The 13,263-nt window shown below is 46.6% G+C and overlaps 1 protein-coding gene across 7 annotated transcripts in view; it reads left to right on the forward strand.

The window, feature by feature from the left end:
• The window catches only part of ACACA (acetyl-CoA carboxylase alpha), a 204,061-nt gene that overhangs the window by 97,922 nt on the left and 92,876 nt on the right, over positions 1 to 13,263 (forward strand). For 5 of the 7 annotated variants that reach the window (XM_081172826.1, XM_081172822.1, XM_081172823.1 and 2 more), the window contains 5 exons: positions 4,073 to 4,216; positions 5,147 to 5,243; positions 6,423 to 6,530; positions 12,192 to 12,248; positions 12,613 to 12,657. In XM_081172826.1, coding sequence (XP_081028952.1) covers positions 4,073 to 4,216; positions 5,147 to 5,243; positions 6,423 to 6,530; positions 12,192 to 12,248; positions 12,613 to 12,657 — 451 coding nt within the window. The remainder of the gene's footprint in view (positions 1 to 4,072; positions 4,217 to 5,146; positions 5,244 to 6,422; positions 6,531 to 12,191; positions 12,249 to 12,612; positions 12,658 to 13,263) is intronic. The other 2 variants (XM_081172824.1, XM_081172825.1) reach the window with 1 other exon arrangement.

Genomic DNA, 13,263 nt, shown 5'->3' on the forward strand with positions numbered 1-13,263 from the left:
CCCCCCTCCCCCAACATCTGGTGACTAAAGATGTATAATGAAGGCGCCAGGCAAGCCTCCCTGGGGAGAGCCTTTCACAAATGGGGAGCCACCACAGGAAAGGCCCGTTCCCGTGTTGCCGCCCTCCGGACCTCTGGCAGAGGAGGAATCCTCTGGACTAGATGCAAGGGCAGCCCCACGTCGAGCGTGTTACAGCAATCAAGCCCTGAGGTTACTAATGCACAAACTGCAAATTTGGCTCAGCATGGTCTGTACTGATCGGCAGCTGCTCTCCAGGCTTTCATAGACGTCGTCTTTCCCTGTCCTACCTGGAGGTGCTGAACCCAGACTTTCAGCATGCAGAGCAGGGGTCCAATTTTGACCGAGTGTAGAGCAGAAGGCTGCCTGAGGATTGACCCACCAGCCTTGACGAAGGGGCTCCCATCCGATCATCTCTCTGCACTGGCCAAACATCACAATTGGCTGGATCCGTTCCCCAACCCCGGGCCTACATTGTCCAGTCAGTGACTCTTCAGGTTTTCAAGTAGAGGCCTTAGAGAGCACCTGGTTGGGGAAAGCTGTACTGTCTAAAAATTTGCTTCCTATCCGATCAGAAACAGTTTGGAATGAGGTTAGTTCCCCCCCCCCAACAACCACGGTCAAAAATCAGAAACCAATTAAGAGGGAAATGAATGCATCTAACTATAAAGAGTCTGTACTGGTCTCCCCCAGCCTGATGCTCACCAGATGTTTTGGACTACAACTCCCATCATCCCCAGCTGGAACAGATATGGTGGCTGGGAGTTGTAGTTCAAAAAGTCTGGAGGCCGCTAGGTTGAGCAAAGCTGCTTTGTGGTGTCCTTGTGCGTGTTAACACATTTCAAGACAAGTGGTTGTTTTATTTGTGTGCATTCGTGTATATGTCTGTTCGTAACCTTAATTTGCAAAAGATTTCCTAAATCTTTTAAAGCTAAAAATCATCCTTGTCTTAAATAAATAAATAAACCCAAAATACATCCTATCTACAGCTGTCAATGTTTTCCCCTTTTAAAGGGAAATTCCCTTATTCCGAATAGGATTCCTCTCAAGAAAAGGAAAAAGTTGACAGCTATGATCCTATCATCTATTCTATAGCATTGGCACAGAAGAACAAAAACTGGCTGGGGGTGATTGGATGATAAATTCTGCTGAAGCATTTGGGAGGGACGTTTTTATATGTTGTCTTATTTTTATTTATTTTATTTATAATCTGCACTTTCAGTAAGTATATCAAGGTGGCATTACAACATGCAGAATGTAATAAAATCTGTCCATAAATGTGCACAAAATATAATTTTAAAAATCAGCACCAGTAGATCCTGGTTGGTTAAAGAGAGGAATTCATATTGCGAATGGACAGTGCAGTATTCCGAAGAAGTCTGAAAGAAGGCAGGAACGGTTCCCACTGAACCTCAACTGGCAGGGAGTTCCACAGGGCAGGGTCTTCTTCCCTAGAGGCTTGATCCCTAGTGAAGGCCAAAGCAACTTCAGGGGTGTGAGAAACCATCAGAAGGGTCCTTTTAGAGGATCTCAGTGGTCAAGATGGAGCATTAGGAACCAGAGACCAATAGCGAGTCCAACTGTCACGAAGGCGGTTTCTGCTTTAGAGGGGGCAGATGGGGCTCATTCACCTGGGAAGGTAGCCCATTTAGGAGAAGGGAAATTCTGATCCCAAACCTCTACTGCATTGCGAGGTATCTTTGGGAGAAGAGAAGGCTAAGGAGTAAAACCTACACAAATCTAGAGTCCCTACGATGGTTGGATGGCTCCCAGTATGTTTCCGAGCACAATTCAGTGTTGGTGCTGACCTTTAAAGCCCTAAACAGCCTCGGTCCAGTATACCTGAAGGAGCGTCTCCACCTCCATCGTTCTGCCCGGACACTGAGGTCCAGCGCTGAGGGCCTTCTGGCGGTTCCCTCACTGCGAGAAGCCAAGTTACAGGGAACCAGGCAGAGGGCCTTCTAGGTAGTGGCGCCCTCCCTGTGGAATGCCCTCCCACCAGGTGTCAAAGAGAAAAATAACTACCAAACTTTTAGAAGACATCTGAAGGCAGCCCTCTTTAGGGAAGCTTTTAATGTTTAATAGGTTATTGTATTTTAGTGTTTTGTTGGAAGCCGCCCAGAGTGGCTGGGGAAACCCAGCCAGATGGGTGGGGTATAAATAATAAATAATTATTATATGCCTCTTTCTGGAACCTCCTGCAGCCAAACGTATTGCTCTGCTTTCCTTTGGACCACATCAGTGAGGCCGAGAGGAGGGTCTTGTCATCTGGGCAGCGCAGGACCTCCATGCACTCTGCCCAGGCTTGTGCCCCAGGGAGGTCACTTCGGTGCTGCTAACACATAAGTTTGACTTCACTCCGGAGGCACACGCCATTGTCTCTCGAGACAGACAGGTTGCCGATTTAAATTAGATACATAAGCCATATGTAACGGAAATGCCACATGACCAAATGTGGTACAGCAAGAGGCTATCTTGTGGCGGGTTCTTGATGGCAAAGACCAGGTGGTGATTGCCACACACCTGCATGTTGCCTGAGAGGCTTTTTAAAAATAAAAATTATCATTTATTTCATAAAATTCACACATCGCTTGACTGTAAATAACCTCAAAGCGGTGTATAAAAAAGATAAAACAGTGAAATCGAGGGGCAGGGGGAAATCGCTACCCTCGTTGAAAACATGTAAAATAAAATACTAAAACAGATTAAAATCACCTCAGCTTTCTAAGTTTCTGGGCAGCCTTGTCTATAAACAGTGATTGATTTCAATAGGCAGTGAGTTCCAAAGGGCAAGTGCTGCCACACTATAAACAATTGAGTTCTTCAAATGCAGAATGGGTACTATGTGACACCTGTAGTGGTTCCAATTCCGCCAATTGAAGCAGCTGAGTGGGCTAACGTGGGGTAAGGGAATTTCGTTTGTAAACAGCTCCCAAATTATTAAGGGTTTTTATTCTAACAGGAACACCTTGAACTTGGCCTGGTAGCAAGTTTGCAACCAGTTCAGACTGAGCAAAGGTGTTATATGCCGACAAGGCCTCACTCCTGTCAGCAATCGGGCTGCAGCATTCCACACTAACTGCAGCATTCAGATCAAGCATGAGGGAAGCCCCATGTAGAGTCCATTGCAGCAATCCAATCTTGAAGGGTTTTTTTTTTATACTTCTGATACAATTTTGATACTTGTTTGTGTTAAGGGGCAGCAATTTGGCAACATATTGTTCTGCCTTGAAAGAACACCTCTGGCTTCTTGTTTTCCTTAAAATAAAAAAAAGGCTCTACAGAATGTAAGAAGCATTTCCAACAACACAGAGTGTGTTTTGTCTCCTCTGTTCACCGTTTGTATTCATTCCCCCCCCCTCCTTCTGGAGCCCTTTAACACCTATTTAGCAAATTCCCCAACAACCTAATCTGGCTTCATTCCAAGTGTCTTGGAGATAGTTGAATAGCACTTAAGTGCATTGAAGGGCATTGTTGTTTTGTGTCCCCCAGGGGGAACTCCTGCCTTACTTTGTGCTGCTTCATGGATTGCTCTGATAAATCTAATGCTCCCAGTGTCTCCCTGCTCTATCGAAGCTCTATTTAAACGATAATTCATTAGCAGAAAGTGTAATCCAGGGGACAGCCACACATCGTGTGCAGTTCAGCCATGTGAATGTATGAATGTAGAGTGTAGCGGGTGAATGAATGAATGAATGAAGGAGCGGAAGCATGGAGGCTGCCCTTCTCTGCACTCTTCCCTAGGTGTAAATCTCCTTGAACACCACGTGGCACACATAGGACTACATTGCAAAATCCAACTGGGGGTTCAGAGTTCCTTCCTTTTTCTGGAACTCTGAGTCTCAAGTTCACACACACACACACACACACACACACACACACACACACACACACAGAGTCCTCTTCTTGTGGGCTATTTGTTTTCTCCTTTATTTTTAAGCCCCACAAAGCCCAGCCTCTTAGGCGGTTTCAAACCACGTCTCTCTTCATGGATGCCTTCGGGCCTCTGCCTCTCCCCCTAACGAACGCTCTTGATTTGACACTGCTGTTCCAGAATGTCCTTCTCGTCCAACCTCAACCATTATGGGATGGTGCACGTGGCCAGCGTCAGCGACGTTCTCTTGGACAACTCGTTCACCCCTCCGTGCCAACGCATGGGCGGGATGGTTTCCTTCCGAACCTTCGAAGACTTTGTCCGGTAAGCAAGGGGGAGGAGTCTGTGCACTTGGGAGAGCGTCTTGTGCCGCACGCCCCCCCTTCCCCCCACCGCAAATTTAGGTTCCCAGTTGAAGTGGATTGAAAGGAAGAGGTGACGCATCTTTACTTCCTACCTAGACCTAGGACCCACGTACCTACGGGACTGCCTCTCCTGGTATGCCCTATGGAGGACCTTAAGGTCCACAAATGACAACACCTTGGAGGTCCCAAGTCACAGGGTGGTTAGATTGGTCTCAACTAGGGCCAGGGCCTTTTCAGTACTGGCCCCAAATTGGTGGAATGCTCTGTCACAAGAGACTAGGGCCCTGCGGGACTTGACATCTTTCCGCAGGGCCTGCAAGACAGAGCTGTTCCGCCTGGCCTTTGGTTTGGATTCAGTCTGACCCTTATGTTTCCCTCCCCTTATGGTTTTGATCTATGGGCTACTATTAAAATGAGGCTGCATTTTAAATTATATTTTAACCTATATTTTAAATTGGGTTTTTGTTTTTTTTAATTGTAATTTTACTGGTGTTAGCTGCCCTCTGGCCAGGGAGAGCTGGGTATAAATAAAAATTTATTATTATTTATTATTATTATTACTCCAAGCCAGCTCTCGTAGTCTTTTTCTTGGTTGTGCTCAACAGTCCAGTTACAAAGCTGCACCTGATCCTTTCGCCCAGATATAAGGGACTCCTCAATTCCTGCATGCTAGGTATAAATCTGCTGCTGTGCCATTTTTTGCAGGAGTTGCTCATTCAGTCTGCGAGATCCCTAATATGGGCCTGGGGCTTGCAGTAGCCTTGTGCAAGCCAGATAAAGGGGCAAGGGACACACACACACTTTGGTTGTGTTTGGTCTGGCTGTGTGGAATGAGCCCTTCTGCCACCAGTTGTGTGCACCTGCTATTTTCCTTCTTCATTCCTTTCAGGCTCTTCGATGAAGTCATGGGGTGCTTTTGTGACTCTCCACCTCAAAGCCCCACCTTCCCGGAAGCAGGCCACCCGTCCTTGTTTGATGAAGATAAGGTACAACATCACCCGCATACTACCTTTTGTCATTTTGCATTTCTTAGTGCAGGAAGTATGATCTGACGTGTAGAGGTCTTTCCTATTCTAATTAATTCAAGAGGGTACTGGAAGCTTCTCTGTGTGAAAGAAACAAGCAGAAGGTTCATGATGTTTGGGTTATACCTTCAGAGAAGCTGAGGACAGCTGGCTTAAACTGACTCTGTTATCTCTTTCTGTCAAGGTCATGCTGACTATAAAAGTGGGGCCAGAAGGAGCCTGGGTTTCACTTTCTCTTTCTATCTCTTTTCCTTCTGGTGTGGTGTTCTGTATACAGTGGTACCTTGGGTTACAAACACTTTGGGTTACAAACACTTTGGGTAACAACTCCACTAACCCGGAAGTAGTACCTTGGGTTGAGAATTTTGCCCCAGGATGAGAACAGAAATCACACGGTGGCAGCGGGAGGCCTCATTAGCAAAAGCACTCCTCAGTTAAGAATGGTCTCGGGTTAAGAACAGACCCCTGGAGCGAATTAAGTTCGTAACCCGAGGTACCACTGTATCGTGTTAAAGTTTAGACTTATTTTAAGTTATTCTAAGTTTAAGTTAAGCCTCCTGCAACTGGATTTCTTATGCACATTGCGAATCCTGAATGTATTGGATTTGTGACCATTCTGCTCATTTGCCTTCAGTAGCAGTAAAGCTCTGCTGGATGAAATATTAATTGCCTCTGGTCTATGTTTTTTGTGGAATCCTGCAACGTGTTTAGGTTTTTACTCTGCTAACTATATATTGGAGTTTTGATCTGGATCAATACTGAGTAGAATTCCATGACACCTTTGTCCGTACTAATGGATAGGAATATTGAAAGGGGGTGCATTTGGCACCAAGGTGGGGTTTTTGACTCTGCCCGAGGGGATCGTGTCTGTGGCTGTCCACAGAAGCCCTACCACTTCATCGCCTTCATTGTGATAGCAAAATTCCTCGTCACTAAAACTTTCTGCAGTTGCTGCAGCTACCAGACCATCTCCAAGGGCAGCCCCACATAGAGTGCATTGCAGTAGTCTTGTCTCACAGTTACCAGAGCAAGGAATCGTATCCTTATCTTTTTGAAAACTTTGTTACATTTTCCCCAGACCGCGTCAGAAAAGCACTTTGGTATGTTCTAAGGCACATTGTTTTGTTTGTTTTACTCCAGAGTGCCAGAGACGAGCCAATTCACATCCTCAACGTCGCCATTAAGACCGATTGCGACATCGATGACGAAGGGCTGGCCAGCATGTTCAGAGAGTTCACGCAAACCAAGGTACCTGTCGCTAAGCGGGTTGGATCTATTCTTCCCTTCTTCCCCTTCGCATCAACTTACTCTTCCCTATGTCAGGTTTTAGATCGTGTGGGGGGGGGGTCTGGGGGTGCAGTGATTTCACCTCTGCTGCTGTGTCCTCAGCGGCAGAACCTTCACCATCCACATCAGAGGTTGCTAATGTTGTGTTCATGGCACCCACAAAGGCCTTCGTTGGCCTCAGGCAGGGACCTAGTCTCCTAGAAATGAAATTCTGAAGGAAAAGCTACCCTTCTAAGCTAATTCTGTGAAACTCTGGAGTCAGCCATGCCACGATCTTGCCTGAAATAAGCATTGGTGGTTACGGCACTTGTGGCAGAGCAGGTGGCAGAAGCAGGTAGTTGGTGGTGGGTCAGTGGCCACTTTTGGACATTATACGAAACCATAGTTTAGCGCTGTGCCAATCATCCTCAGGCTAATGTGCTTCCATCTCTACCTCCACCATGACCACGAGGAGATCAGAAGCATCCATTTCCATTTTCAACAAAGCACAGTTTGTTGGTCAATGGGAACTGCAGCTGGCTTAGAATTTCAGTTGTCTGAACACGCCAAGGTCAGAAACCATGGTTTGCTCTTGGCTTATTCAGACAAACCATAGTTTTCAACTAAGCATAGTTTTTGCCTTGCACAAAATGAACAATTGTGGTTCGCTGAATGTTAGAAGTCTTCTGATCTCCTTGTCATGTGCATCTGACAGCATGTGCTAAAAGTTTCCTGGAGGGACCAGACTCTGGAATCCGTAGAACAGCCTTTGCCTACCTGGTCCAGATGTTTGGGGTTACTGCCCTATCTGGCTAGGCAAAGGTTGTTCTAGAAGACAATCACTTTTGTAATTCTTCTCTTCTCTTTCAAAATATATATAATTTTTTTTTTTTGAAATTGTCCAGTAGCACCTTAAAAAAGGTAAAGGACCCCTGACAGTTAAGTCTAGTCACTAACGACTCTGGGGTTGTGGCGCTCATCTCGCTTTACTGGCCAAGGGAGCCGACGTTTGTCTGCAGACAGTTTTTTCGGGTCATGTGGCCAGCAGGACTAAGCCGCTTCTGGCAAACCAGAGCAGTGCACAGAAACGCCATTTACCTTCCCGTCAGAGAAGGTATCTACTTGCACTTTGACGTGCTTTCGAGCTGCTAGGTTGGCAGGAGCAGGGACCGAGCAACGGGAGGTCACCCCATCGACCCCATCGCAGGGATTCAAACCGCCAACCTTCCGATCGGCAAGCCCTAGGCTCTGTGGTTTAGACCACAGCTCCACCCGCATCCCTAGTAGCACCTTAGAGACCAACTAAATTTGTTCTTGGTATAAGCTTCCGTGTGTGGCGCTGTGGGTAAAACCTCAGCGCCTAGGACTTGCCGATTGCATGGTTGGCGGTTCGAATCCCCGCGGCGGGGTGCGCTCCCGTTGCTCGGTCTCAGCGCCTGCCAACCTAGCAGTTTGAAAGCACCCCCGGGTGCAAGTAGATAAATAGGGACCGCTTACTAGCGGGAAGGTAAACGGCGTCTCCGTGTGCTGCGCTGGCTCGCCAGCGCAGCTTCGTCACGCTGGCCACGTGTCCCGGAAGTGTCTGCGGACAGCGCTGGCTCCCGGCCTCTAGAGTGAGATGAGCGCACAACCCTAGAGTCTGTCAAGACTGGCCCGTACGGGCAGGGGTACCTTTACCTTTACCTTTTATAAGCTTCCGTGTACATGCACACTTCTTCAGATACCTTCAGATACTTTCTCTTTGTTATTGTTCTAATATTTAAATGCTTTAAATTCTTACCTGGTTTAAATCTCTTAATTTTTTTTTATTGGACTGGTCAAATGCCAAAACCAGTGCAGAGAAGATTAAATCAAAGCAATGATGGTGGATAGGAACGTGCAGATAAAAATGCATCGCAGCTTGAACGTCCCCCTCGCCAGCAATACATTATTCTATCCATCTCAGATTTTTTTCTTTCTCCCTTTTTATAAATAAAGTACCAAACTAGTTTTCTCTCTCTCTCATTAGCATGAAGATGCTTGAGGCATTTTTTTTAAGAGTGTGTGCGTGTCTTTAACAGGAGGAGAGGGAGGTGTTGCGCATTAAGCTATCAAATAGCTTGATCCAAATTGTCCAAATAATTTTCCAGTCCCAGCATGTCGTGAAAAGGGTTTCCCCCTCCGTTCCCTCTCCCCCCTTCTATTTTTGATAGAAATTAGGATCGTATACTTGTAAATGACTTGTGGAGGAGATTGAGGCAGTCAGTGGAAATGGAGTTTCTCCAGGTGCTAGTCTCTAATAGCGCTATAATAGCTGTTGAGTCGCTGGGAGGTCTGCATTATTACAATGTAATCAGAATCCCGTTGCTATATACTTATTGTCTGACACTTGTGGAATTTTAAAAGCAATAACATTTTTTTTTAAAAAAATAAAAAATAAAAATCACATCATTATTATTAAAGTTATTTTCTTCCTTTCTCCCTCTACGGCTGCCCCGATGCTCATTTTCAAAAGGGTTTTAACCTTAGCAAAAGTATTGTCGCCTGCGCTGGAAAGGGGCGGTTTTTTTGCTCCTGGTGCTGTGGAATTGGAGCCCTCTTTTTCTCTTGCTCTCTCCATTTCTAGTTACACTTCCCCCCATTTCTAGGTTAGTAAGCGGGGTAGGGGGAGAAAGGGCATTTCCAACAAAACAGCTGCCACTGTATAAGGGGATTAGACGAATTCACGGAGGAACAAGGCTATCAGATACAGCTACTGGCCACAAATGGCTGTGTTCTATCGCCATTGTCTGAGGCATTGAGCCTCTGGATAGCAGTTGCCATGACTCACTAGTGGAGAAGGTTGCTATCGTCCTCATGTCCAACTTGTGGGCTTCCCACGGGCATCTGGTCAGCCACTGGGAGGACAGGGATGGTGGCGGGGGTTAGTCACCTGATCCCACAGGTTCATCATACCTTCCGAAGGCAAAAAAGGTAAAGGTAAAGGGACCCCTGACCAGTAGGTCCAGTCGCAGACGACTCTGGGGTTGCGGCGCTCATCTTGCTTTATGGGCCGAGGGAGCCGGCGTACAGCTTCCGGGTCATGTGGCCAGCAGGACTAAGCCGCTTCTGGCAAACCAGAGCAGCGCACTGAATAGCCATTTACCTTCCCGCTGGAGTGGTACCTATTTATCTACTTGCACTTTGACGTGCTTTCGAACTGCTAGGTTGGCAGGAGCAGGGACTGAGCAACGGGAGCTCACCCCGTTGCGGGGATTCGAACCGCCGACCTTCTGATCGGCAAGCCCTAGGCTCTGCGGTTTAACCCACAGCGCCACCCATGTCCCTTCTGAAGGCAATAGGCTGCAGGAAATGCCTGATTAATCTATGGAACTCTCTCCCGCAGTGTGAGGCATTGATGGCCACCAACATGGGCGGTTTCAAAAGGGTATCAGGCAGTGTCATGGAGGAGAGGGCTGCCAATGGCTACTAGCTACAATGGCTATGTTCTGTCTCCACAATTGGGGGCAGCTACGCTTTTGAATGCTGGAAACCACAGGTGTGGAGAGGGCTCTCATGCTCAGATCCTGCTTGTTGGTTTCCACAGGCATTTGGCTGGCCCTTGTCAGAACAGGAGGCTGGAGGAGATGGCTGTCTATGGCTATGGCTCCTATCTAAGGCTTTTGCTACGGTGAAAGGGGCCAGTCACGGAATCACTGAATTGCAGAGTTGGAAAGGACCACGAGGAACATCTAGTCCAACTCCCAACAGCGCAGGAATCTTTTCACCCAACATGGGGCTCAAACCCACAACCCTGAGATTAAGAGTCTCGTGCTCTGCCAACTGAGCAATCCCAATCAACCCAGATATTATGTCCTTTGACCCAGAGGACCCATCTCCTCATTTCAAACATGCAGGGAGAGTTCAGTATTTATGCCATTTATTTGTTGCATTTCACACACACAGAAGAGTGCCTTTGCAGCAGGAAAGGCATTGAAGCTTCATACGAAAGAGCCATAGAACACAATACCAAAACACACTCCCTCCAAAAGATCAAAAATGTGTATCTCACAGTATGGTCGCCTGTGCCCCATCTTTCTTTTTGGTTTAATTCAGTAGTTTCAGCCAGACCTGCAGTTTCAGAACGCTAGCGGTTTCCCCCTTTGTTCTCTACTCTGTTTTTCTCATGTTTTTGTGTCACTGTGGTGATCTATTACTGCTTTGTTGTTTGTGTTTTTGTGGGGAAAGGTGCAATAAAAACTTCTTTTTTTAAAAAAAAGTATAATTCACTACCCTCCCAATTAACGATCAAAGGCCCGTGAGAACAGAAATGTTTTAGCCTGGTGCTTAAAAGCACACAGCAGTAGAGCCAGGATTGCTTCTCTGGGATGTCATTCCCCATGTCCTTGGCTCCCAGTTGTCGAAGAACAAGAATTCAAGGGTGGGTCCTTTCCAAAGTCTTTGATGTTTAGATTGGATACATCTGTGAATCTCTGGTCTAAGGCACAGCAGGTAGTGCGCATAGGGAACCAAGACATGGATGCACAAAGGCAGGTGATATAACTTCTCAAAGCTGAGGCAACCCAACACTGACATGCATACACACCCCGTTTGCTATCCTATATTAAAGTATAGAGCAGGTTCAACCCAGTACACCAATGCTTCTTCAAGCCCTTTGTCTTGACGGCGGGGTCTGCTTCATCTATCTGTTCATCCTTCCTTTGGCACCTCTGGGACCTAGGTGATGGAGAGGATGCCTCTATCCTCTTTGGAGAGGCAGGGCTAGGGAAACCCAGCCAGATCGGCAGGGTATAAATATTATTATTATTGGTAGTGTGGTATGGGAGATAGGTGCTGACATCTGTGGAGGGAAAAGCAAGGCTGCAGGGTCAGGCAGGACTTGTAGGGACAGGTAAATCAAGAGAACAGGTTGAGGGACCACCCCCTGACACTTGGACCCTGCCAGGATCCTCACTGCAAAGCCCCCCACCCAGATCTGGCAGAGGCCTCCCCATCTGGCTGGATTCCCCCCCTCAGGAAACCATCCATCTGCATCGTCCTGACTCTGCCTCCCGAAATGGGAGCCACCACTGAGAAGGCCCTGTTTGTGTGTTGCCACCTTCTGGTGATGCACATGGGTAGGTTCATGTGGGGAGAGGTGGTCCTTGTGAGGGAGACTTAAACCCCCCTTCCCACCCACCCCCAAAAGGAAATCTGGGGGACAGTTAAATGCAAAACATTTTGGACAAATGTTGCTTGAAATGGCCTGTCTCTTAGTCTCTGACCTCACCACCTCTCAGTGGGAATGAATCACATGTAGATCTCCTAGTGTGTGAGAGCGAGGGTTGCCTTAGCTGTGGCCCCCTGAATCTACAATACTCACCCCAGAGAGGTTCACCTGAAACCTGCATTGTAATTTCTCCCTCGCAACTGGTGAAAGCTTTTTTAAAATGAAAATTCCCAGACCTTTTAGGAACTTTTAAACCATGACCTCCTTACTTTTTGTGTTGCCTCGATCTGTTGCTTTAATTTTATGCACTTGCATTATTTACCATTCTTCCATTAGGCTTTTGTGTGATAAATTCTGTTTGAAAAATGGGGTTTAAGAAAACACAAATCCACCTACTCCCAAGTTTGGATTTTCCTGTATTCTTCCTCCCATTTTGCTTCTTTTTTTTCTTCCAGAAATCCGTCCTGATTGACCATGGCATCCGGCGACTGACTTTCCTTGCGGCGCAAAAGGTATTTTGATATCTCTCTCTCTCCCTTCATAGTTTGCTGTTAAATGCAGTCTTCACGTTATTGCAAACCTTATTTTTAATGGGAGAGGGAGGAGTCCTGTTCATGATTGCTTTTTATTTTATTTGTGCATCTCCAACTGCGCAATGGCTTTTCAATAAGCTCCCTCTCTCTCTTTCAAGAAAATTAATTGAGAATTGAGGATGATGACAATATTGAGCTGCTTGTGATTTTTGCCTTAATTTGTTTTTAATTTATATACTAATTGCTAGCTTTCTTCTGCTTCCCCCCTCCCCTTTATCCTTCCTGTCACCCTGCTCCGCCTTTCTGTGTGCCTCTCTCTTTTTATTTATTTATTGCCCATAAGGATTTCAGGAAACAGGTCAACTGTGAGGTGGACCAAAGATTTCATGTAAGTAAAAGGTGTTTGATGGGAGGGATGGGGAGTTCCAGGTTAATTTTTATCTTTCAGTTTCTTAGTGTACTTGGAAAGGGTTTGTCCCCCCCCCCATCTTAAATTTATGTTTAAGCCAGTGATGGACCTGCAGAAGTTTACTTACAGTGTTTACAAATCAGTCCTAAGGCAGGCCCTGCTGTTGGAGGGCCTTCTGGCGGTTCCCTCATTGCGAGAAGCGAGGCTACAGGGAACCAGACAGAGGGCCTTCTCGGTAGTGGCGCCCGCCCTGTGGAATGCCCTCCCATCAGATGTCAAAGAGATAAATAATTACCTGTCATTCAGAAGACATCTTAAGGCAGCCCTGTTCAGGGAAGTTTTTAATATGTAACGCTGTACTGTTTTTAACACTGATTGGGAGCCGCCCAGAGTGGCTGGGGAAACTCAGCCAGATGGGCGGGGTATAAATAATAAATTATTATTATTATTATTATTGGACTCGTACTCTTAAAAGGACGTAGCATACGAGGAAAAAGAAAAGGGAGGGAGGAGGGAAAAACAAGCTCAAGCACAAGTTCTTGAAAGTTTCGGACACTGTCAATGTCTTGCCATTGGTAATGTTGT

The sequence above is a fragment of the Podarcis bocagei genome, assembly GCF_964188305.1.
Source record: "Podarcis bocagei genome assembly, chromosome: 15".
In the NCBI taxonomy this organism is placed as follows: domain Eukaryota; kingdom Metazoa; phylum Chordata; class Lepidosauria; order Squamata; family Lacertidae; genus Podarcis; species Podarcis bocagei.